General features: G+C 41.2%; 1 protein-coding gene across 3 annotated transcripts in view; it reads right to left on the reverse strand.

The window, feature by feature from the left end:
* The window catches only part of Nubpl (nucleotide binding protein like), a 323,396-nt gene that overhangs the window by 244,733 nt on the left and 51,005 nt on the right, over positions 1–27,658 (reverse strand). For all 3 annotated transcript variants that reach the window (XM_038336358.1, XM_038336360.1, XM_038336359.1), the window contains exons 5-6: positions 19,014–19,053; positions 18,836–18,926 (exon numbers count right to left, since the gene is read on the reverse strand). In XM_038336358.1, the coding sequence (XP_038192286.1) occupies positions 18,836–18,926; positions 19,014–19,053 (131 nt within the window). The remainder of the gene's footprint in view (positions 1–18,835; positions 18,927–19,013; positions 19,054–27,658) is intronic.

Here is a 27,658-nt window from a genome sequence, read left to right on the forward strand (position 1 = left end):
CTTATAAACAGGCTTGGAATTGAAGAAGGACTGAGCCATAGTCCAACTCCAAAACCAGCTCTATATACATATAAATAAAGGCACAGTATATATGTAAAAAAATGTTTTATACTTACTAAACATATTCGGGTTCTGTGTTGATCCATATTAGGTTGTAACTAGTGTCCATGCATCAGTATTTAAATATCCAGGGTCCCTTAAGTTCTTTGAAGATGAGTGGTTTCCTGTGGAGATAAGAAAAGAACCCTGCCCCCAACCTATATGCTTTTCTTACCATCAGTATGATCATCATCCTTGTGAATGAATTATTTTTCTTTTCCAAGGGGCTTCTTCTCTTCAAACCGAACCTTTATTAATTTTGACGGTATCCACAATTTTTCCTCTCCTGTGGAGACAAGAGCAAAACCCCTTCCCCAACGCAGCACATCTCCTGGCTTCCACTGCGAGGTCAGCACATCCTTGAAATAAACTGGTTGATTTAATTCAGCAGACTTTTCCATTATCCAATGTCTTTCTGCAGCCGTTGTCCCCTTCTCATTAGCGTTGAGAAAATTCAAGGTTAATAAAGCACTATGTAACCTATTTCTAGGGGTATTTTCCACCCCTTTCTGTTTGTTTAACATGTCCTTTATAGTTCTATTTGATCTTTCTATGACTGCTTGACCTGTAGGATTGTATGGTATACCTGTAACATGCTTAATATTGTAATAAGCAAAAAACTGTTTCATTTTCCTAGAAACATAAGCTGGACCATTATCCGTCTTTATTTGTGTAGGTATACCCATGATGGCCATAACTTCTAATAAATGAGTGATTACTGAATCAGCTTTTTCTGAGCTTAAAGCAGTTGCCCATTGAAAACCTGAATAAGTGTCAATGGTGTGGTGTACATATTTTAATTTGCCAAATTCTGCAAAGTGAAACACATCCATCTGCCAGATTTCATTCCTTTGAGTGCCCTTTGGATTAGCCCCTGCAGGCAGTGGTGTTTGGTTATAAAAAGAGCAAGTAGGGCATTTCTTTACAATTTCCTTAGCTTGTTGCCATGTAATAGAAAATTCTTTCTTCAAGCCTTTGCTATTGACATGATGTTTTTTATGAAATTCAGAGGCCTGCAGCACACTACCAATCAACAATTGATCAATTTCTGCATTACCTTTTGCTAGAGGACCTGGCAGACCCGTATGAGATCTGATGTGTGTTATATACATAGGGCAAAGCCTGTTCCTGATCATGTCTTGTACCTGGATAAACAATGAGGTTAGTTCTGTATCATCAGGTATAAATTCAGCAGTTTCAATATGTAAGATTACTCTTTCTGCATATTGTGAATCAGTAACTATATTAAGCGGTTCTTTAAAATCCCTTACCACCATAAGAATGGCATATAATTCTGCCTTCTGGACAGAATCATAAGGGCTTTGTTCCACCTTACTCAAATCTTCTGATTTGTAACCTGCTTTCCCTGATTTATTAGCATCAGTATAAAATGTACGTGCTCCAGTTATCGGAGCATCACGGATGATTCGAGGGAGAATCCAAGAAGTTCTCTTTATAAAGTTAAGCCTCTTGCTTTTCGGATAGTTGTTATTGATTTCTCCCAAAAAATTAGCGCAAGCTCTTTGCCATGGTTCGTTATCTTCCCACAACTTTTTTAGTTCATCAGCAGTGAAAGGCACTATAATTTCTGCTGGGTCTATGCCTGCTAGTTGACGAAGTCTCAATTTGCCTTTTATAATTAATTCAGAGACTTTTTCCACATAAGTTTTTATTTTCTTACTTGGTTTATGTGGTAAAAAGATCCATTCTAAGATAATATCATCTCTCTGCATTAAAATTCCTGTAGGAGAAATTTTGGAAGGCAATATGACGAGAATACAACTGAGCTCTGGATTCACCCTGTCCACATGTGTCTCTTGTAATTTCTCTTCAATCATTCTCAGCTCCTTTTCTGCTTCAGCTGTTAATTCTCTGGGACTGTTTAAGTCTTTTTCACCATCCAAGGTTTTATTTAAATGAATTATCATATCAGGTGTTATGCCAACAGCTGGTCGTAAGCTGGAAATGTCTCCTAACAACCTTTGAAAGTCATTGAGAGTCCGTAACCGATCTCTCCTAATTTGTGCTTTTTGTGTCTTAATTTTTTGCAAACCTATTTTATAACCTAGATAATTAACAGAATCTCCTCTCTGAATTTTTTCAGGAGCAATCTGCAATCCCCATTTAGGTAAAAGTATTTTTACTTCTTCAAACAGTCTTTCTAAAGTAGCCATGTTTGAATCAGATAACAGAATATCATCCATGTAATGATAAATTATCGACTTGGGAAATTGCTTGCGTATTATTTGCAATGGTTGATTTACAAAATATTGGCACAGGGTGGGAGAGTTCAACATGCCCTGTGGGAGGACGGTCCACTGGTATCTCCTTGTAGGTTGAGAGTTATTATAAGTAGGCACTGTGAAGGCAAACTTTTCTCTGTCCTTTTCTTGTAAAGGTATAGTGAAGAAACAATCCTTTAAATCAATTACTATGAGAGGCCATCCTTTTGGTAATAAAGATGGCAGAGGAATTCCAGATTGCAGAGAGCCCATAGGTTGAATAACCTTATTGATAGCCCTGAGATCTGTCACCATTCTCCACTTACCAGATTTTTTCTTAACAACAAATACAGGAGAATTCCAAGGGCTGGTAGATTCTTCTATATGTCGAGCATCTAATTGCTCTTGTACCAGCTGTTCTAAAGCCTGCAACTTTTCCTCAGCTAAAGGCCATTGCTTTGTCCATATTGGTTTCTCAGTCAACCATTTTAGAGGCAGTGCTGTTCGTATCTCTGAAGGGCCATCAATTGCTTTGCATTCTTGTACAGCCCGAACAGCCGGTTTCCGCCTTCTGTAATATCTTTTAATATTTCCCTCGGTGATATAGGCTCTAGAAGCAGCAGGAATGTTAATTTGGGTATTCCATTGCTGCAACAGGTCACGGCCCCATAAATTCACTGCAATATTGGCTACATATGGCCTTAATTTTCCTATTTGTCCTTCTGGCCCTATGCATTCAACCCATCTCGTGCTCTGCCTTACTTGAGATAGGGTTCCAATTCCCAGGAACTGAACATTTACATCCTGAAGAGGCCAATACGGATGCCAAGATTCTGGAGTAATGATACTTACATCCGCACCTGTGTCCAGTAGGCCAGTAATAAAAATGCCATTTACACACACTCTTAACTTTGGTCTTTGTTCATTTATAAAAGTCTGCCAAAATACACGTAACTCATCTTTCAGGCCATTTTTGCTTTTAACAGCAGGCATGGGGCTTTCTAATTTTCTTGACGAGGCATGTTCTCGGCAGTAACTGGAAATGACTGGACCACATTCGCCATGGGGGCCTGCGAGAGGCCCCCCATTGAGTTTCCCAGTGGCAACAGGTTGCCTTGTCTATCTCTTATTGACCTGCACTCATTTGTCCAGTGTCTGCCTTTTCCACATCTCCTACATATACCTGAAGGCTGAGTCCTCCTACGTCTGTTATTTCTAGAAGAGGCAATATTATTATTGTTATTATTATTATTGTTGTTGTTATTATTATTATTATTATTTCTGAAAATCCGTTGTCTGCAATTCCTTTTAATATGTCCCATCTTGCCACAATTAAAACATTTGGTAACTTGATGCCTCCTTTTTGCATTAGAAATTGCTTCTTCGACCCATGCTTCAGTGCCATAGTCAAATGATTCAACATTCATTGTATGTAAGACCCATTCGTCCAAGGGCACTGATCTCATCTTTAAAGGCCCCAGGATCCTTTTACACTCCACATTGGCATTCTCATAAGCCAAAGATTCAATTATTATACGTCTTGCTTCTGGGTCAGATATCCCTATCTGTACAGCTTTAGTTAGCCTTTGTAAAAAATCACTAAAGGGTTCTCTCTGACCCTGTTTAACTCTGATATATGATTCCAGTCTCTGTCCTGGGTCTTGAACCCTGTCCCAAGCCTTTAAAGCTGCTGTAGTACATATGGATAAGGTGTGTTCATCATAATTCGCTTGTTCCAGAGGATCGGAGAAAAGTCCTTCACCTAGAATTTGATCTAGGGAGATCTCAATTCCCTTTGCTCTTTCCTGCTGTTCTAAAAGTTTAGCCTCTTGTCTGAACATGCATTTCCAATTTAATTGTGACCCACTCTCTAGAACAGCTGATACTAATTGTACCCAATCATGAGGCGTTGCCTTATTGCTTATAGACCAAGTTTTGAGCATCTCTCTAACAAAGGACGAATGTAGCCCAAAGTTCATAATGGCTTGTTTAATTTCTTTGAGATCATTCATACGGACGGGTTCCCATGTATATTCCTTGATGACTTTAGAGTTTTTGGAACCAGTCACCTTTTCTGACGTTACTATTGGAAAGGCAGGTAGAACTTTATGGAAATTATCCCGGAGAGTTTTACTCATTGACGGAGTTAAATTTCGCCTTTGTACCGTTTGCTCCTGTTCTATAATTTCCTCAATCTTTTCTAATCTGCTTACTATTGCCTTCTGTAAGGCCTGGATCTCCTGTCCAGAATTATGCTCCAAGGCCTTCATGGAGGATTCCAAAACATGAAGTTTGTCCAGCAGAGTTAGTATCTCATCCTTGGATAGAATTTTCATGGCATGAATTGTGCCTTCTTGTATTGACAATCTGTCAGCCAATCTGTCATATCCTTTAGACAAAGTCCGATTTTCACATTCAGCAGTTTTAATTCTCTCTGATAATGTTTCAGACAGGGACTGAAGTTTACGATCCAAATCAGCTGTTCTCTCCTCCGCAGCAATGAGTCTCTCCTTAATATCAGACTGTAGTTTTTCTAAATTTTGCTCATTTGACCGAGTCATATCAGACAAAGCCCTATTCCCTTCCTTGAGACCTTCAAACTCTTTCTTGGTGTCAGTCTGAATTGTTTTTGCAAATACCTCGACCGACTTAAAGTTGTCACTCAAAACAGTTGTGCCCTTTCTTAAGCATTCAACCTCTGTCCTAAGAATCCTGGTTTCATTCTGTAAGGACTTTATCATTTTTCTATTTTCAAACCATGTAAGGGAGAAACCAAATACGAGAAAAATTGCAAGCCCTATAAACATCCAAGTTATGGGAATATCATATGTGTCCTGTAATATTTCTACCATAGTATAATTAAATAGATTGCAGAAGCTTTCAACGGTGATATGGTCAGACATTTTTTTTTTTTTTAATCAAAAGAAATTTTACCTGAAATGACCGTTCCCTGCCAGTAGGTCGCTAGGGCAATAACCGCTCGGCCAAACCGAGTCACACACACACGTCCTTTGCTCCGTACAAGCGGGGCTGGGACAGGCTAGTCTGGGAAACTGCTCTGAAGCAATCAAGAGCCCAAGGCCGAATCCTTGCCACGCAGTGTGGGAACTGGAGCTGAAGGCTCCCAAATGCCCCACGTTGGGCGCCAAATGAAGGTGCGTGGTTGATCGGCAGTTATGATTCACCAGACAAGCTTTAATATATATAATTCAGTTTTAATAAAGGAAAGGAAAGGGAACTTACAAATCCAAGGTTCCAGCGAGGAGGGCAGGAAAACAAAGAGCAGGCAGGCCGCGGGCCCGCAAGATTTTATAAGTCAATATTAGCCTAAGGGGGACACGCCTAAGAGGGACACGCCTAAGAGGGACACGCCTTTAGACCAAGGGGGACACGCCTTTAAACCAAGGGGGACACGCCTTACAAAACAAGGTTTTGGGCTAGGCTTCCCCTTCACAATAGGTACCACTTATCAATGTTAAATCAAGATCAGATAAGTGATCTAAACAGACCTGTAACCCCTAGTAAAATAGAAGCAGTCCACTGAAAGTCTCCCAGCCAAAACAAAGCACAGAATTCTACCAAACTTTCAAAGACGAGTGAATGCCAATATTCCTCAAATTATGCCACAAAATAGAAACAAAAGGAACATTGCCTAATTCATTTTATGAGGCCACAGTTACTCTGATACGCAAACCACACAAAGACTCAACAAAGAAAAGAGAATTACAGGCCAGTTTCCCTTATGAATATAGATGCCAAAACACTCAATAAAATACTTGTAAACCAAATCCAAGAACATATCAAAAAGATCGTCCACCATGATCAAGTAGGCTTCATCCCAGAGATGCAGGAACGATGCAATATATGAAATTCAATCATTGTAATCCACTATAAAAAACAAACTGAAAGAAAAAAACTCACATGATCATCTCATTGGATACAGAAAAGGCCTTTGACAAAATCCAGCACTCCTTCATGATAAAAGTTCTGGAGAGATTGGGGATACATGAGACATACTTCAACAAAATAAAGGCAATTTACAGTAAACATAAAGCCAACATCAACTTAAATGGAGAAAAACTCAGAGAGAGCCCACTAAAATCAGGAACAAGACAGGTTGTCTACTCTCTCCATAGCTATTCAACAATAGCTTTGAAGTTTGAGCCAGAACAATGAGACACCTGAAGCAGACCAAGGCGACATAGATTGGAAAGGAAGAAGTCAAAGTGTGCTGGGCAAGCCAGTCAGGAGCCTTTCTCCACAGTCTCTACTTCAGTTCCTGCCTCCAGGTTCCGGGCCTGACCTCCTGCCCTGGGTTCCCTTGATGATGGACTGTGATGTGAAAGAGTAAAACAAATAAATCATTCCTCCCGCAGACTCTCCAAGCAACAGGAACCAAGCGGCAAGCAGTAAAGATCAAAGCATGTGTCTGTCAGCATTTAAATAATCACTAGAAAAAGATGCTGTACTTCATCATAGCAAAAAGCCACGGGCTTAGGATAAACTCATTACTTTATGCAGCAAGCAGAGGGAGAAAAAAGCTAAAATTAAAAGAAAATGCTAACAGTGACCTCAAGATGATGCCAGGACACTATTGATTGACTCTAATTTCAGAAACACTAAACATGGAAATCAGTGTCTGCCAAGCAGAAAAGAGCAGTCCCAGTCCTATGACGGCCCCAGTCGTCAAGATCTGCTCCAACTCCATGTGGTCCGAGGAATGCCAGCAGCTTTGAGACATCTGACTCTAGTCTCTGATCCCTCATCTGCACCTAGAAACAAGGTAAGCCCTGCCTGCCCACCAGGCAGAAGCTTTCCAGAGAATCAGCAAGTAATTTTGCATGACCTTCATGAGGGCTTCTCCATTGCCACTGCGGTGGACAAACAAAGGCTCCTGCTGCACAGACTCAGTTCAAACCATTCCCAGCTGTTCTTCAACATCTACACCCAGAAAACGGTGACGGGAAAACTGAGGTTGTCTCCTGAACATTATCCTAGGGGGAGATTGTTGGGAGCAGTGAGACCCCAGATTCTGAATTTCTTGTAATCCCCTGATCTGAGTGCCTACAGCTGCTCTGAGCACGAGACCTTCAGGAGTTCCTGATGGCAGGAGAGTGGTTTCTGGTGGGTTTGGCTGGGGCGTGGCTATCTCTATATAATCTGCCCCTGAACACAATAAAGGGGGCATTCAAGGATGACCCGTGTCGCTGTCTCTCTGTCTCTGTGTGTCTGTGTATTTTAACCTCCAGCCCCCTTGCCCGAAGCTTGTGAATTGGGTTCAAGCGCACCGAACGCAGACATGGGGGCGCAGTGCGCGGCAATTGGAGGTTCCCAGCGAGATCTGAACTCGGATCGCTGGATTCAGTCTCTCCTGTACAGGTTCACTTAGCAAAAGCAGGATCAGCTGGGCTGCTAGGGAAGCCAAAGAGGTGCACGAGCGAGAAGGTGTCTTCCATGCACTCAGCTTACAAGAATGAATGTGCCACGGGGGTATGGCAGCTGGAGTATGTTATTTACGGGACTGCTGAAGGAACAGTGGTTTCTGACTGCTCCTGGGGTCATGGCAAAGCCACTCCTAAAAGTCCCGAGTCTGATATAGTCACACACCTCTGTTCACTTGAGGGGAAGAGGGTGTGTGGGAAATAGTATGAGGAACCAACAGTCTCTGGGATACTTGAATCTACCTGTCTTACAAGCTTAAGTTGCTCTCTTGTGTTCCCTAAAAGCCAGTATTCTCCTGAGGAGATGCTGTCACTCTCTCCTGAGTACAGGTTCAATCCAAGTGACCAAAAGGCTGTGTGGTCAGGAGGGTCTTCTGTTTTATAAAAAATTTAGGGGGGAGATGTTGGGAACAGTGAGACCCCAGATCCTGAATTTCTTGTAATTCCATGATCTGAGTGCCTACAGCTGCTCTGAGCATGAGACCTTCAGGAGTTCCTGATGGCAGGAGAGTGGTTTCTGGTTTTGGATGGGGCGTGGCTATCTCTATATAATCTATAAGCTCATGAAATGGGTTCAGGCGCACGGAGTGCAGACACGGGGCGTGGGGCGCGGCAATTGGAGGTCCCCACCGAGATATCGGCAGGAGATGGATTATTAGAAAGGTTTGACAATGAGTCTCTTTTTAGGTTGATTCATTTCAAAGGGAAATTATTTTAGCCTTACCGGTTTCTGCAGCTAATGAGTTATCTACTCCTATTATCCTGCTTTGATCAGGATATTCCACGATGTGGAAGTTTCTAACACTTTGTTTTACACTAATTTTAACTATTGGACTTAATTAAATGAGAGTCTGCCATTTTTATTATTTTCCTTTAAAAAAATAAAACAGATCTGCTGCCCACTCACTTTGGATCTACAGTTATGGCCAACATCAGCAACGGCGTTCCTTGAGCTCTGTGTCGTTACTTTGCACTGGCACATACACGGAAGAAGGAAAGGTTTGCAGAGATGAAACCACAATAGTAACTTATTTCCCTGTATTTTGTTGTTGTTTTGTCTCTGCATTCAGACCGGGTACTAGACCACACTGTTTATTTTCCTCTAATCTCCCTTGCTCAAAGGGGAAGCAAACCTACACCTTGAGATCAAAGGCTGGGAAGGCCTACCACAGCTCAGAAGACAATGGCCACTGGAATTATACTCAAGACAAGCGAACGCTTTAGGCTGGGGAATATGGGAAAGACCCAGGGTAAGAAACATAATACGGCAGTGAAGAGCTCTGCAGCAGAAGCCTGGGTGACAAGGTAAGACAGTCAACCTTGCCACAGAAGTCAGCGCGAAGAAACAGCTACTGACACGCCAAGTGCGAGAACAGAAGGTGACGTTAGTTTTACTGTGCAGGATGGCACCAGATGTGCCTCTCAGAAGACCTGAGACCTAGGAAAACATCAAGGCCAAGAAGAGTAAGGGAGCCCACGATGGGACGGGTGTGAGGACAGTGGTGACACAGCTGCAGGGCCTGACTCAGCCACGGGTGAGCAGAATGGCAGCCGGCGGCCTCCCCTGAGCCAGGGGCTCCTTTGTCCTCACCTGGTTACTCTGCTTGTTTCTGTCACTTCTTTGCTAAAAACGGCCCATCTAAAACGTCAGCTCAGTAAGGAGTTTTACTAGATAAAGGGGGGGTCTCTGTCCTGCACTGATGGGGCCGGAGGACAGATATAGATTGGTGAAAGAATGGCAAGCAGATCTGCTCTAATGGTAAAGCAATTTGGCAGAAATAACTTGGAAACAGTTGACGCCAGCCTGAAACCTGCAGTAGCTTGTGGTCCTAGAATCTAGCACAGCAACACGCAGCAACTGTGCAGAACTACACACAAGCCCTGGCATCACTGTGATCTGAAGGCTTCTCTGGAAGTCATCTCCATAATCAACAGGGGAAGGGCATTTTAGGAGGAGGAAATCATAGCAATTAATAGTCAGAGGCTGCCACTAACTCCTTTGACAGCTTGTTCTTCGGAAGCTGACCACAGGGTTCCTTCTCTGACATGGAACCTAAGTAAGACTAACAACATCTTTATCCTTTAGCAATCCCACCAGCCAGGTGGTCAGCACTATATGACAGCTTGTTCTCTATGTTCCAACCTTACTACATTTTCATAGTCTTATTCTAACCTATACTTTCAAGAAGAAAAGGAAACTCAGAACTAGGCTCAGCCCAACTGACTCCTTAGTCTTAGATTACATTCTCAAAGAAGTCTATTTTAATAGAGTGACTGAGCTAGTCTGTCTAGAAACCATGCTCTACATTTTTCAAATCTTTCAAGTACAACGTTTACGTACCTGAAAGACCACTCTGTCCAAATGAATCAGTATTCTTAATTCTTTTTGTTTTTTTTTTTATATTTTATGCTAAATGTCATATGACATACGTAAAAACATGTTCTTGTCATTTTTCTGCTTCATTGCCCACACCTGTTACCCCAAGTTGACCCTCGTGGCTTCTCCCAACCCAGTCTCTCCTTTTTTGTTTTCTACCTAAAGAATTACCATTCTGCCAGAATGGCGTGTGGTGCTAGCCACTGAGTGGGACACGTGGACTTTAACCAGCTCTAACAAGCGCTACTGAAGACACCTGTGAGATGCCTGGGCACACTCTCAGTGTCTCTGCGTGCTAAACCATGTCTGTTACTTCCATAGCCCAGCTGGTAGAGTGATAGACTGTAGAGTTCTTAATTCTAATGCTGCACAGAGACCCACAGAATGACTTTTAAATACGAAGAGTACCTGATGAAGTAAAAAGCACAAGGAGGAATGAATACCGTCAGACACCCCAGACTGGTCATGAGGACACCCAGTTACTTCACAGTGAACACATCCTAAGAGAACCAGTCCCTGCACCGTCCCTGCAAGGCAATACATTTTCCTGGACTTAGATATAGTCAACTTAATTCTCTTAGAATATCATTTAATATTGTATCTCTTTGTCTAGCTGTCCAAGAACCTTTGAAACTTACAGAATAACAAAATGTTTTATATTACTTAAATGTCAAAAGGAGAAAAAATGGATATTTTTCTTACAAAAGAAAGTCCTATGCTACAATGTTTCCCTGCCTCCACATATCGTGACAGTCACTGATTTCCACAGCTACCACTGCTCTCCAATAGGAAGATTTTAGAATCTGACTTGGTTAAATGCAAATATTTACAACTACTAACTTAAGGTGAATTCCAATAGGTGCCTGCCTGTGCTCTTTGGTATAATCCTGGCTCTGATAGAGACAACAGTTTGCATCTACTGGATAATGCATGTGTTTGCTATATAGACTTTATAGGGAAATAGTGCTGGTAATAAAGTTTTATGCCTTTTTATTTCCACAACACATTAGTCATTACCTAATAAACCTCTATTGTCCCAAACATTAAATACAGAAAAGAACTCAGATGTTAATTATCCTATTAAGCACTGAGAAAAACACTCCTAGCAGAGCTTCTTGTATAATCGCTTGCTGTTTGAAAAACTATGTATCGAACTCCTTTGGCTCTTCCCATGAGAGGTACTTAGGGGAGTTCAAACATTTTCTTTTTTCATTTTATACAGGATTAAGCAGAGTTTGGCCCAACTCAAAGGCAAGATTCTTTCAGAAGCTGAGGGCTGAGAACATTCCTTACTCAAAAGTGAAATTCCATTGTCAGGGAAATCACTAATGCAGACTATCAAGGGGAAATGTCTCATTCCTATGGCAGGATCAGCTAAAGTGCACCGCTTCTCCTGTTGCTAGGAAACCGCCACTCATTGCATGCCATTATCAGCACCGGAGAGAAGACAATTGGCATCTGCTCCACATTTGGGATACAAGGGACTGAACGAAAACCACTGCAGTCGCTGCCAAAATCCCCAGGCTCGGAGTCTATGCTATCGCAGCGGGCGTCCCCATCACCAGCCTTGGAAGTTTTCCCTGCTCAACTTCCCTCTCTAATGACTAAAATTATTTTTCCAATATCCTACATTTCCAAACTCAAAGGTTCTAAGAAATGTTAACAGAGAAATTAAAAAGCAGTTGTTATTCATTTCATGAAAGACACTAGATATTTCTACGTTTAATGGTTAAGATCAAAACAGAACACAAAAACATTATTTCAAATATGGGGAGAACAAAAAGAAACACACAGTAATAAATTCTGTGCTGAAATGACATTCCAGCATTTATCTGCCTGGTTTTCTACCTCTGTTTTTATATCCTGACATGCTTCTCTGCAATGCTTCCCAGACACACTCCCAAACATACACAATATTTAGTCACCAATCTTCTCCCTTCCTTTCAACAAATGAGGTTCCAAGAAGAAATGGTGAAACTATACAGATACGGTACTAGAAACTGGCAAGTTGAAACCAAGAGACTTCCAATCCTGCCACTTCTGTACTCTGAAAATTAAGCCATCCTTCCGAAGCTAGTGTAAGTTGGTTAAAGTGGCTGGCAAGCCTCCTTCGCTGGATGAGGTTGGCAAGGCTCCACCCCATTGGAATTCTTCCCACCTCCCATTCACTCAGGGCATTGCAGTGATTCCTGGCTGCATTCGGAGCTCAATAACCAGTTCTTAGGGTAACTTAGAATTTGTTCTCAGGGGATTCTGCCTTGCTGAAATAGCTTGCCCAGCTTCTCCCAGCCTCTTCTGTTGTTCCCTTCTTGACAGGATCATTTCCTACTACGGCTGCAAGATTTAGAAGAAAAATTACAGAAACTCCATCAAGTTTAAAATTCAGATTTTTTTAAAGCATGGATGTTGGAGGCTGTGGACACCCAGACCCTGAATTTCCTATAAACAACTTGTTTTCTCTGCTTGGTGCTGCTCTGAGCACACACAGGGGAGTGGTTTCTGGTGGCTGCAGCAGAAAGATCCGGGAGCTGGGGCGTGGCCAGAGCACTGTATAAGCTGCCCCTGAACACAATAAAGTGGGCATTCTTGGCATTCTTCTATCAAGGATGACCCGTGTCCCTGTGTCCCCGTATCTCTGTCTGTTTGTGTGCATGTATTTCTAAGTCTCCAGCCTAGTTCCCGGCTTGCATACCGTCCCGTAGTGCAGGCACTACACTTCGACGGGCCCTAAGTATCCCATGCATCGCTAGTACTCAGACGTAGCTGGATACCCCAGTCTGTTCCTGCTCCACTGTGTAGCCTTGATCCTTGACTCTTTTCTCGCTGTTGTAGATGTGACGTTCCCCACAAACCCCACTTCCAAAATTCTATTTACTTCTCTTATATTCTGAAAAGCAGCCTCAGGTTTCTAATGCCCTCACTGCTCTGCACACAACTAATCCACCTGCCTTCTCACACCATCCCACCTCACAGGAGATCCTCGAGTATCTGATCCCAGCATTTTCGCCTCTGCTCTGATTCCTCCTGACTATGTCCTGCAGAACACAGGACTTCACTCCCCTGATTCTCTCGTCTGTTGACTTCCCGTACTACGACTTCTGATCCTGCACCCAGCGATGGTTTGTCCATGTGGGCTACAGGCTTTACAGACCAGCTACAAAGAACCACAAGAGCTTCGATGGTTAGCATCCCATGGGCCTTGGTTGCTACACTGGGATCCTGTCACTCATCTCTTCATCTCCACTTATTCCTCTGGAAGACATTACGAAGCATCTCCTCAGCACTACTGGCTAATCCAGAACATGGTTAGAGATATTTGGAATAATACATTTAGAAATGCTAACTCCATGGCCCTACCTTTAACCCATGAAATGTTGATGTTCATGTGGAGAAAATGGAAGAGGTGCGGCTCTCCATATAGATTTTAAAACACTGACACCCGTGAACCAGTGCCATTCAGTACCCAGCCCTTTCCCTTCTTCGGGGAAGGTTAAGGCAAGGCTGATTTATTTCAGGCTATTCTTACCTCATCTGCCCTTTTTCCATTCCAGGTTGGAACTTAGACTGTTTTCCCTAAAACGGCCCACCTGTCTCTCTTCTAACCCCACCCCCTTTGCCTCTTTCACGGTTTTTCTTCTCATCAATCCTCTCATTTTTGATGACTTTCACTTTCTTGGAAAAGGTATGACCTTTTTTTCTGCTTGGGAGGAGAAGTCACATTCTGTAGTTCAATCTATTTCCCAATTCCCTCTCTGTGCTCTAACTTAGTAAACAGAATGTATCCCTACCTCCACTGTTTTGCTTTAAATGTATTCTTAAACACCTATAATTTGCCCTTTTTCTGCCAAAGTTTCAAAATGGCAGCATTATATGTCAGCTGCCTCCTTTCCCGTCTCACTCCTCCTTCTCACTTGACGACGCCATTTTTAATGCTCTGCAAACAAGAGATTCCCAGACTCCTGGACTAAACTCAAGTGTCAATACATGGGTCACACACCCAGTGTGTGATTTAACTGGCATGAAGTAGAACCTGAAATCCAAGTTCTTAAAGGATTACTCAAAGATTCTCTTATGTAAAAATGCTGGAGAACCACTGATTCAAATAATCCAACAATCCACTAATAGTAAAATGTGTTATTTATTATGTAAGTATTAAAAAAGAAATAAATAATCAAAACAAAATGCAGAAAAGGAACTGGAGTCTATGGAGAAAGCCCTACATAACACTGAGACTTCAAGGAAACAAGTCTTCTTTAAATGCAACTGAAAATTTCATGATTTAGAAAGAAACATGCATCTATCAACTTTTGCCTTGGCAGAAGGAAATGGAATTGGGGCACCTTCTTATTAGCATGAACCACAAGTAGGCATTCTTGCAGCTTTCCACTCTGAATTCATACAGTAAGAAAAGTCCCAAGAACTTGAAAGAAAATTTAGTGAAAGTTGCCTCTGGTTCAAAATGTCCCCAAGTATTGGGGAAACAACACAGAGCCTCTCAGAAAGGCCTGACTTTGCTGCAGGCATGAAGCAATCACAAAAGGCCGTCAACATGAGAAATGCTAGAACGTGAAAAGAAAGTTATATGGTGATTGATAAAATACAGTAATAGCATTTATATGATGCTGTGTTTTCTGGGTATATTATATATTAATGCATATAATCTTAACACCAACCCAGGTTACACACAAAGAAAACAAAGTTCAGAGGAGTGTTGCTGAGTTACACAATTGTAAAATGTGCAGAAGGGAATGAAATCGGGCAGATGAGGCAGAGTCCATGTCCCTACCTACTGCTCTGTGTACTTAAATCTAGGGCGTTAATATTTATGGGGCAGGAAAGAATAAAGACTTAAAGATAAATTACAAAAGGTTAAAAGGAAATCACAAAAGCTGCCTAAGAATGAAGTGGTAACATTAGCAAAACCATGGGAGATTTCTCTTCACAGAAAAACAGGGTCAGAAAATAACAGAGTATCTTTTAAGACCTTCAGAAAATAGTGTCACATCAGTAAAAATATAGAGAAAGAAATGCATTCCCAATAAATGAGGCATGAGAAAAGATATCACCAATACGTAAACACCACAGCAAAATACAGAAGAAAATTCCTAGGGTAAAGAAAAGAAATACACAGGGAAAAAGTACTGGAGAAAGAAAAAAATATGTGACTGAACATGAAAGACTGTTTTCTTGGTTAATTTAAAACACAACTGAATATATTGTATAGCAGTGTTTTATAAGCTTGCCCTTGTATTGTAGTAAAAGTCTATCCCAATACGGAGTACAGTGAGTGCCAACCAGAGCTACACTATCGCAAAGACTTAACTTCATGTTACACAGTGCTAGTGCTGCTATCTGTTCATCTCTCCCGTCCCAGGAGCGCGCCTCAAACATGTTCTGTAGCAAAGATGACTGTGAGCAACCGATCTTCATGCAGGCACACTCAGTTGTACTGACATTACTTGGAGAAAAATGTCATAAGTTAAGAAAATATATTATAATCCATAAAGTGGCTAAAGAAGAATACTAAGTAAATACCAATCAAACCTGAAAATAATTTATATGAAAATTTTAAAAATTTAACTTGAAGACTTTGAAAAGCTAAGAAAACATATTATAAAACCTAAGGCAGGGACATAAGAATACAAGGAAGTAAAACTGAAGAAAATTTAAACAATAGAATTATAGAAAATAATTCTACTTCATTTATCCAAAAGAATACAAGAATATAAAATTAATTTGGAAAAAGTTATGTGTGGCAAGCATGGGAAAAGTCAATGTAGAGCCTTATCTCAGTCATAGCTGCAATTACGCCATGTATAAATTCAGCAGCCAATCAAACTGCAAAGATTATTAAACTGGATGAAACAAGACACCGGTAAATGTCTATTGACCCACTTTAACTATAACAAAGTTGATGTTTGATGATCTGCAGGTCTGAGGGTGTGGCTCAATGCGCTTGTTTAACATGCACAAGGCCCAGGATTTGATCCAGGTTTGAGAGGTGGAGTAAAAAGAAAGGGGACTTTTTTTTATTATATGAAAACTGTGTATTAATTGTAGCAATGAAACACCTGGCAAAAGAAACTTAAGGGAGGAAGGTTTATTTTGTTGTCTACTTCTAGGGTCCAGTCCACTATGGTGGGGAGTCAAGGCTGCAGGAGCTCCAAGCAGCTAGGAGCACTAAAACACAGTCAGAAAGCAGCTCCCTCTTTCTTTCCCATTCAGTCTGGGCCCCCAGCCAATGCTGTGATACTGCCCACATTTAGTGTGGGTCTTCCCACCTCAATTAGCTCAGCTACAAAGTGCCTCACAGACATACTCAGAAGACCAGCTCTTCTTATTAACCATCGGACAAATGCACACGATTCTCATGTGGCTATGCCAGCTCCGGGCAGGCCTCAAAACGAGAAGTTCACCAGAGACATGGAGGAACAATTCAAAACAATAAAAGGGTCAGTTCACAAGGAAGGTATAACCATTCTAAACATGTATATCTAATAATAGAGCTTTCAAATAACTGAAGCAAAATCTAGATCTCCTTTTAGTTACAAAGTTATAGATGGACAAGGCAGAAAGAATCAATAAAGACATAGGAGATTTGAACAACACTGTCAATAAACCTAATCTAAATGAAAAATACAGACCATTAGCCACAGTAACTATTCTAACTAGCCAAAGCAGAACATTGACAAAGATGGACCTACAAGGCTCCACAAAATGTCTCTCAAGCCTGCTGAAGTATAATAAAGCAAATCTACCCAAACAAATTCATTCAAAGTGACTACGATTAAGCTCTTAGGAAAATACAACAATGTTTAGAAGTTGATATATATATATCCATAAAATAAAAGGAAAATAGAAATTAATCTGAACTAAAAAAACAGTGAAAGAAATGAGAATTTGAGATTCAAAGCAAAGCCCAGTTAAGGATATAGGCATATCCTCAACCACTTCTATTAAAAAGAAGGAATCTCCCGGGGGCTGCAGAGAGGGCTGGCTGACTAGGAGCGCTGACTGCTCCTGCAGAGGACCCACCCGGTGCCTCACAAGTACATGCAACTCCAGTCCCAGGGCATCTGACACCTTTTTCTGGCCTCTGTGGACCCCTGTACATATATAGTGCACACAAATTCATACAGGTTCACAACTACACACACAAAAATTCAATAGATAAATAAATATCAACTTTGAAAAAATAAGTCACTAAAGCCCAGAGATCTAAGTTTATGCCTTCAGGTGCTAGAAAAACAACAGAAAATTAGGCCCATAATCAAAAGCAGGGAAAATGAAAACAAAAACAAAAACAGGAAGCAATAAAGTAGCAAGTAGACATAGAATAAATACAGAGTGTTTTAAAAGTCAGAAGTTGGATCTTTGAAGCATGAATTATGAACAATAGAAAATAAAGAGAAAAATGAACAAATAACTACTTTTGGGAATAAAGAAGACAACAGTCTGCAGCCTACCTTAAAAGGTAGTAACGATTACAGTGATCCAATTTCACACCTTGTGCAACTTGTTCCTTTTCCCCAGATTCTGAAAAGATTCCTAAACTGAGCTTTTGCCAAATGTTGAGAACGAGTGAAATAAGCTGACAGAACTGTTCAGATGGTGACTAACTTTGGAGATCCAATTTGTGCACTGCAGGCAATTAACGCAATTATTCTATATTTTCCAACAGTATTCAGCAATAAAGAATAGAAAGGCTGGGCTCAGACAAACAGAGGTCACAGGCACAGAAGGATTGAAGAGGAGAGGGCATGGGAGACATGACTATAGTAACCAACAGGACCTGGGTGGAAAGAGACGGAAAGGCAGTCACGGGCTTAACAATCGGAAGAGCAGAGGACTCTGACAAAGGTGAAAAAGAGCATTTTCAAAACTTCACAAGCACCAGGGTTAGAAAGACAAGAAGTCTCAGAGACCATGGCCTGTTCGATCAGTTGCACAACCATCTGACACTAAAATCAGAAATCCTCATAGAGGACAACCCATAGCATCTGACATTAAAATCAGAAATAGTCCTTATCTGGAAATCCCCATAGAGGACAACCCATAGCGTGACTCTGGACAAATAAGGAAGGAGTAGCTGTAAGCTGGTGTGACAGATTTAATATTTACCTAAAACACAATTATAACTTCTCATCTATCTAGAAAAAGTACAGCTTATTCTAAGCGAACTATAAATGAAATATAGCCCACCTGGTAAACTGAGATTATGCAATCATATGTGATCTCTTTTGTTAGGAATGAAGTTGACAAAACACATACAAAAAAAAAACCCAAAAACTACAGAACCATATACAGAAAAAATAATAATAGTCACAACTGTTGTGACGGAATTTAAAACACAAGAAACATCATGGCTCTGTATAAGCTCACTTATATCTGAAGAATTTCTATACGGCCCTATAATTCATTACTGCCCACCGTGAGATTAACCACAAATCTAAGCAGACTTGCCCTTCCTACAGCAGACTCAGGACACAGCAGCTTGTTACGCTCGTATGCAGCGGGAAGCTCAAGTTGGTGAAATTTGGTCTCAGTGCCACATTTATCTTCCACATTCCACCATCAGGTAGATCTGTCGGTCAGATGTCTCAGTGCTGGCTGCAGATTTTACCAATCCTTCCACCGGCAAATGCATTAACCACAACCTTGCCGAAGTAAAATAGTATTTAATGCAACTTTCTTACCTGTCTCAACAGTTTCTCAACGGCTGACATGACCATCAGTCCTCTCCAAACAACTGGAGCAGTCTCTTCAACCAAAAATCCCATAGACATACTGCAACAGGAACCCAAAAATAGAACTCGTTTGTACAGGTTAACAGTACTCTTCAGAAAATACAAAATTCTAAAAAAAAATACTCACCAAGCAATACCATAATTCAAAAGAGGCCTCATTAGGTTGTCTGAAATAAGAGGGGGAAAAAAATCTCTTTTAGAGGAGTACAGTATTGCACATAGGACACTTTCTTCATCTTGTACACACGTGGTTGGTAGACTGGTTAGCCTGGGCTAATTCACATACCCATTACCTCTTACATTTATCACTTTATACACATGTGACTTGTAGACTGGTTAGCCTGGGCTAATTCACATACCCATTACCTCTTACACTTACCATTTCTTTGTGGTGAGAACACTAAAACTACCTTGGCAGTTCTGAAGTACATAGTAGTGTTGTACAATAGGTCACTGGAACTGGTCCCCTGACTAAAGGGTGCCATGCATCCTTTGGTTAAGAAATCTCATACCGTTAGATTAAAAATGTTCTTTTTCTTATTCACCTTGGCGATGATTAATCTTCATTGTCACTTGACTGGTTAGAGTCACCGAGGAAACACTCCTCTGGCTGTGTCTGGAAGGCTGTTTCCATGGAAGCATAAGGAGGATGGAAGACCCACCCCGAATGTGGGCAGCACTAACTCCTGTGCAAAGGTCTGAGAGTGGATAAGCTGGGTTGAACGTGGATACACAGTGATCAGTCATCACACTCCTGCTGCCACACCTTCCTCAGCACAATGGGGGAGATCTCCTCAAACTGTAGGCCAGATAGAAAGATGATAGATAGATAGATAGATAGATAGATAGATAGATAGATAGATAGATATGATAGATAGACAGACAGATGAGATGATAGATAGATAGATAGATAGATAGATAGATAGATAGATAGATAGATAGATAGATAGATAGATAGATAGATATAGATGATAGATAAATAGACAGACAGATAGAGATGATAGATAGATAGATAGATAGATAGATAGATAGATAGATAGATAGATAGATATAGATGATAGATAGATAGATAGACAGACAGAGTAGATAGATAGATAGATAGATAGATAGATAGATAGATAGATAGATAGATAGATAGATATAGATGATAGATAGATAGATAGACAGACAGAGTAGATAGATAGATAGATAGATAGATAGATAGATAGATAGATAGATAGATAGATAGATACAAGCCTCTCCCCCTGGTAATTGCCTTTTGTTGTTGGGTGTTCTGTCACAGGAGTGAGAAAAATAACTAATGCAACCCTAGCCCCTCACCAAACAGAATTAAGACTTCACCTCTCTCCCACATCCAGCCTCTCGGACTGCTCTGGTTCTCCTAGATGTATGAGGCCAGGGCCCAGCCTAAAGAGTCCATCTAACCCTACCATTAACACACCTCCCCAAGGCCTGATTCTAGCTGATATCCAGCATCTTGGTGCTTTAGATGTGAAACTCTCAGCTACCTCTCTAGCAACACGTCCGCCTGCGTTCCCGCCATGAAAATAATGGACTAAACCTCTGAACTGTAAGCAAGTCCCAAATGAATGCTTTTCTTTGTAACAGCTGCTGTGGTCACGGTGTCTATTCACAGCAATTGAACCCTAACTAAGACAGACAAAAAGTATAAAAATGAAAACTTATTTTAAAACTGATGAGAATTCTAATATATCACTGCATAATAAAAGTGGCACATGAGGTACTGCAGAATGCAAATAAAGATGTTATAATGATAACGAAAAAGATGACACATTACTAATAAACACTAAGAGAGTCCTTGGCACAAAAGTTTAGCCAGATACTAGAAGCCTTACTCCACTACCATCTGCTGAACTAGCGGTTTCAGAGTTTGCATGGTGCACGTGGCAGTGCATGCAGATAAGAAGTCAAAGCACTGAAGAAATAAGCACAGAGTCACCAGCACAGGTGACTCCACAACCAAGTGCAATCTGCCCAGAGGGATGACGGTAAAGAAGGCCGGAGGACTGCGACTTCACGTCCAAAACACGAAAGCAGCAGAGCAGCTAACTGCTTTACAGAAGATCCTCTGTGGCAGTTAATAGTCAGAAAATTATCAAAAAATAAATAAATAAATAAAATCACACAATAGCTGTATTCCTAAAAAAGACATGTAAATTATTTTTGTATCGAAAATTGTACTTTAGAGGCTCAGTGACTTCACCGTGTAAGGAAATGGTTTCCCTTCAGGTCCTGGCGTATTTAGCCAATGCCACATAAGTTAAGGAGAACAGAGGCAGAGGCAGAAGGGCAAAAATGGACAGACACGGTATGTCCTCACGAAATAGAATCTAGTTGGAAATAAACACTAACACTACCCACAAAATCACTACAGCAGAGCCTATAGCCAAAACCAGCCCAAGAAAGAACAGCATAGACCTGGTCTGTCTAGTACCAGGTCTATCTTAGGAATAAAAGAAAACATCCCAATTTTTCAAAAGACTCTACAAACTTGATAATCTTATAAAGTTTGGGAATTTTATAAATAATATTGGGAACATTATTGCTGAAGAGGAAAAAACACCATTTATCGAAAAAGTGTCATTTGTCTAAAGAAAAGGCAACTTTACGTTGTTATTATCTGGTTTTCAAATAAGCATAAGAGCATCTGCTTGTGACATACAAAGTAATACATGGATATACTCACATGGCGTGAGGTCATTCAATCAGCCTGACATCGAGTGCCTCGCATGCTTCCTCTGTGGTGAGAATATGTGGAATCAGGTCCTCCCAAGCCCTAGCTCATCACAAACTGCAGTCACCACACTGCACCACTGACCGCTGCATCTCCCTACACTGCTGCCTGCGCCCAGTCCACTGCAGTCACCACACTGCACCACTGACCGCTGCATCTCCCTACACTGCTGCCCGCTCCCCAGCCCCTGGGAACCACCACTGAGCTCTCTGAGTCTGAGCTTCATTACTGGGGTTTCAGATGAGAGGGATAACGGAATAATACTGTATTTATCTTTTTCTGCCTGACTTATTTCTCTCAGCATATTTTCCAGATTCCTTCAGGCACCTCAAATGGAAGACTATCCTACTGTGGCTGAGTACTATCCCACTGTGAATATAATCTGCATTTTCTGTATCAATTCATCTGCTAACTGACATTTGTTTTTACATCTTGATTTTCTTGAATAATGCTATAACGAACATAGAAGGGCAGAACTTATCAACATACTGGCATCATTTCCTTGATATGATTCTGGAATGTATGCTAACTATTCTTTAATGTTCCAGTGGCCCCCGCACTGTTTCCCATCATCACTGCACAGTTTATACTTCTACCGACGGTAATATGGGCTCACGTTCTCCACATCCACACTATGACGCTTCTTTTTTGTGTTTTTTCAGAATCTCATGAAGCCCAGGCTGACTCAGAACTGCTGCTCCCTCCCCATCCCCGTTAGTATTGTCTATGGAATTATCAGAGTGCACCAACACCTGTCACTGTGAGGATCACCGTTCCTCCAGGTGTGAGTATGCCACACCGTAGGCTTCATTCGCCTCTCTCCCTGTCTATTAGTAGTGTTATATGCTCTTTCACACATTGTGGGGGCATTTGCTTGTATATCTTGTTTGAGAAGTGTCTATTCAAATCTCTGCCCACTTTCCAGTCAGATTGCTTGCTTCCTTGCTATTGAATTCCTCACAGGATTTGAGCTTAACCCTCAGTCACATACACGGTTTGCAAACACATCCTCCCATTCCATCAGTTAAGAGAAACTTGTAAGATAGTCTCTTCCTCAAAATATTACTCAGACTTTAAGTGTTAAGAGACAGCTTGACTTTTAAACAAACATCCAAATATCTGGAACAATGTCAATATTGCAGAAGTTTTAAAACACAGGTGTTTTAATAATCCTCGGGTCTCCAAGAAGCAGCCAAAGCACGCTAAATTGGAAAATGTTTGTCAACGAAAACCATTCCCAAAGGACGCTGAGTTAATCTGCATCTTTACATATATAGCCAATGGTACCTTTGAGGATGCCCATCGCTCATGTCTGCTCACCCCCTCTGTATGTGACTGATATTTCTGACCATACAATCATGAAGGAGTGAGTTCTTAATTTCAATCTGCTAAAAGCAAACACCTAACTTACCAAAGCACAATGATAACTTTTATGCAGATTAAAGACATTATCCGCTCCTCCATAACAGAAAAGTATATATATATACTAGAAATACTTTTTAATTTCAGAAGGCCTAATTGCAGGTGTGCATGCTGTCTCCTCATGTTGCTTCTTTACTGTTAACTTAGGAAGACTTTTTAGGCCAAAATTGTTACCTAACATCCTACTTTCATTTATACTGCTGTGATAAAAGCAAACAAACCAAAAAAAAAAAAAAAACCGACCAAAGCAACTTAGGGGGAAAAGATTGATTTTAGCCCACAATCGCAGGTCACAATATGTCCCAGTGGAGAAGTCAAAGCGGGAAGTTGAAGCGGCTAGCCATGTCACACCCAAAGCAGAGAGGAGCAAATAAATGCTTTCGTACTTATTTGTGCTTCTCCCCTCTCTACACTTTATACAGTCTAGGACCCAAACACGGACATGGTACTACCCACAATGGGTAGGTCTTGCTCCTCATCTAAAATCCATGACCCACGGACCCGCCAATAGGCCAGCCTGATCCAGACAACCATTCATTAAGACTCTCTCACCACGAGATTCTAATCTGCATCAAGACGACAATCAAAACTAACCTTGTACTACTTCCTTATATTTAATACCTAAAGTTGTATGATTTAAGCTCTTTCATAAGCCTTCAGCTTGCCGTGCAAACCTTACTGTTTGTACAGTTAATAAAGACATATTGAAATAAAAAACCTTGGATATTTTCTTCATATTCAATTAATTCATTACAGATTAAATTCCCCCAAAGCCTCTCCATGGTTGCCTTGCAAATCCTAACAAACAAAATTTATCTAAATACATATACAACTCACATAAATTTAATAAAGCTAATAAATCCAATTATCTTAAAGCCAGCTTATCTTAAACATTTGAACACAGCTGAAGAGCTTGACCACATTATTTTACATCTTTCATATTAAACCCTCCCAAATATAATAAAATGGTGAAGCAGAACAGATTTGGGCTCCTGGAAATTTCCTGCAACAGAAATGTCGCATCAATACTGGATGACTACCAACCTCTCATGCGGAAGAGAAATTAGTTTCGTGTTTTTAATGCTATGGCATTGGATTTTCTTTCATTTGCAACCAAATGTCAGCTCAGTTAATATACAATACATTTTTAATTTAATTAAACATTTCAAGTTAAAATTACCAAGATAGGGCCAAGGAATATAGTTCAGCAGTAAAGAGCCTACCTACCATGCAAGGGGCCCTGTGTCCACTGCCCAGCACTGATGGGGCATGCTGGCACTTGCCTGTGATCTTATCCAGGGGATCAGGGTCATTCTCACTTACATAGCAAGTCTGAGGTTGGCCTGGTCTGAGATCCTGTCTCAAAAACAACAAACGCTAACATTTCAGCCTTTCCAGTTATATTTTCTTAAAGGCTTCAAGCATCTGTAATAAGAGACATGTGTAGTTGGTTTCACAATTATTAATAGACAAATGTTAAAGCTAATGTATTTACTGACTTTCTCTCTAGTGCTGTAGGAATCTGGATTATTAGAAAATCAAGACGGAGCTGCAGGACCCAGTGGTTTATTTCAAGATCATCCTCCCTGAATGTTCCTGCTAATGGTGTGAGGAATTTTCAAATCCATATATTTTCTGGCAATTCAATACAACATACACCCTTTCCACTTTTTTAAACACTTGGGCAGCACAACTTTTAATTGCCTGCTTTCAGTTGGTGACATTCTCTGAAGACCTGAAGGTGCTCAGTGGAGGAAAAAAACCTAAAGTCGAGATCATGGTGCACAAGTATCTCAAAGGTCACCAAAGAAAGAAGAACTACAACAGAGCTTTTCACGGAAACAGAGCCAGAAAAGCAGTAGATGAGAAGAAATGGGTTAATTTAAGTTATAGAGCGCGTTAGAAAATGCGTAGGCTATTGATCAAGCTTTCTTATCTAATAAGAAGTCTCTGTGCTGTTATTTGGGAGCTGGCAGGCAGGACAAAAAACATCTGCCTACATCACACTCTGCAGCCCAGAGCTGGCTCAAACGAAGCTGTTTGAACCTCTAGGCTTATCCCTCGGCTTCTTCAGTGCAGCGCTTACAGGTGTGATCCACCTGTCTATCTGCCGAGTCCATCACCTTCTGATCAGTTGGTTTTCATGAAATCACACACACACACACACACACCCCTCGTTTTATTGTGCTCCACATTTAGTGTGTTCTTGTGGAGGCTTGTGGTAACCCTAACTGCTTGCCTCTTGGTGCTGCTTTCCAGCAGCACATGAGTGCGCATGTCTGTGTCCCATCTTGGTAGTCCTAGTAATATTTCAGACTTTGTCACCATTATATTTATTATGGCGGAATGTGACAAATGCTCTTTGTTGTTACTGTTCCAATTATTTTAGGGTGCTGCGATCCGAACCCGTCTTGGCAAGTTTAATTGATAAATGTGTGTGTTTTTTCTGCTCTGCTGACCAGTGGTTTTCCCATCTCGCTCCTCTTCAACTTTCTTATACACTGATGTACAACATACCAAAATTTGACTGTTGGTGGCTTCTGAGTGGTTGAAGTAAAAGGAAGAGTCACAGCCTTCGCTTCCTATCCAAAGCTAGAAATGACCCAGCTTAGTGAGGACCACGCCCAAAGATAAAAGGGCGGAAAGGTGAACTCCTCATCACTGAACAGCCGGGTTCTGAAAGCAAGGGAATGTCTGAGAAGGATGCTAACGTGCTACTACAGTGAGCATGTGAAACAATAAGAAACTGACAGCCGTGTTGCTGATGTGGATCAGGTTTAGTGAACTAGATTGAGGACTGAACAGCCACAACATTTGTTTAAGCCAAAGCCGATTCCAGACAAGGTCTTAATTGTCTTCTGTTCCAAGAAGACTGCCTCAATTTGTTGTTTGGACATTGGGAAGAAGGGTAAAAATTGTTTAGATCTCCAGAGGAAGAATTTTAAAACATACACACACACACACACACACACACACACACACACACACTACTAACTCCCAAATTCTTATCTTTCACCCAGTCTCCTCTCTTGAACTTTCCTGAAATCTAGTCAACCACCTCCTAATCCTCGAGGTGTCAAAATCAACATATCTTAGCCTTAATTCACCATATCTTTCTTAAATTTATTCCTTTTCTATCAGTTCTATTTTAATCAATGACACAACTATCTCAAGTCCTAAGTAACTTTATCTTACTCATCTATAATAAAGTACTAACCACTAGTTCTCACCCTACCTCCCCTCCTCAGTTTTATATCCTTCACCCCACCACCTCTCCTCTCCCTCTCTCAGGCTCTTTCTATAGAGCCCAGGCTACCCTAGAACTCATGACCTTCCAGTCCCAGTCCCCAAGGGCTGAAATTACAGGCATCTATCACACCCAGCTTTCTTTAAGACCACCCAGTTAAGTCTACCTCTCCACTTCCACTGCCACACACTTCAGCAGGCCCATCACAGCTCACCTAGAGCATGGAACCAGCCTATCATCTGGCCCCTTCCTTACCTCAGATCCTACTACCTCTCACCCACACAGCTGCCAAAGTGATCCTCCTAGAATGTGAAACTGTGTCATTAACCACGGAAAAACCTAGGATGGCTTCTCAGAGCCTTTGAAACATACTCACCTCTTCAACACAGAAAGACATGTATGACAAGACCTTCCCTGGCCCTCCTCTCCCTCTGTCAAGTCACCACAAAGACTTTCACCTGAGTCATGCTACATGACGTACAGTCTGGCACCACAGCCTATGCCCTCCCATCACTGTTCCTCCTCGGCCCTTCCATGACAAACTCCCAGCTTGTATATGCACCAAAGGCTAGCTAAAGCACCCCCTCCTATAAGGAGTCTTCAAAAAGCCCCATAATGACTTACGGTCACCCCCCTTTGGTCTCCAAGTGCCCTCCTAGTGCCCTCCCACACCTACCTCAGAGGAGGAAGCAAACATAAGTTCTCAGCTTTAGACGTTAATACCACCAAATTTGCATTTTAAAAACCAAGTTACCAAACTGAAAGGATAAAACCAGTAACAACATATATCAGCTATTTCATTTTGTACAACTTCTTAAAGATAGCTTTTAAGTTATTTCTAAAAATCATACCAGTATTCCCTTGAGGCACGTAATTGTTTAAAATAAAATTTTGAAATGTACTGATTTATCAGATTGAGGAGATCATTCCAAGTCTTTTATAGTCTCTTTGGATTCAGGGCATCAACATTTAGGAAGAGTTCTGTATCTTCCCAGGCAGCAGGCGTTGTATTGTTTAGAGAATGGGTCTCGCCGTGGATGGGAGGCAATGAGATGTACACAGTGCACAGGCTTGAAGCAGCAGCTCCTGGGGACACTACTCTGTGCAGCTGCTTCAGCCTAGGAAGAGCTGTTTGCCACCATGGTGCCAAAACAAAAGGCAAATAAATGCCTTTAATCCAACTACTCTGGAGGCAGAAGCAGACTGATCTCTATGAGTGTAAACCCAGCCTGGTCTACACAGCAACTTCCAGGCCAGCTAAAAACTATAAAGCGAAGAATCTATCTCAAAACAACAATAAATACACCTATGGCATTGTTGGGCATGACAGCACCCTGTCTCAAATATA

Source organism: Arvicola amphibius, chromosome 7 (genome assembly GCF_903992535.2).
Source record: "Arvicola amphibius chromosome 7, mArvAmp1.2, whole genome shotgun sequence".
Lineage (NCBI taxonomy): Eukaryota > Metazoa > Chordata > Mammalia > Rodentia > Cricetidae > Arvicola > Arvicola amphibius.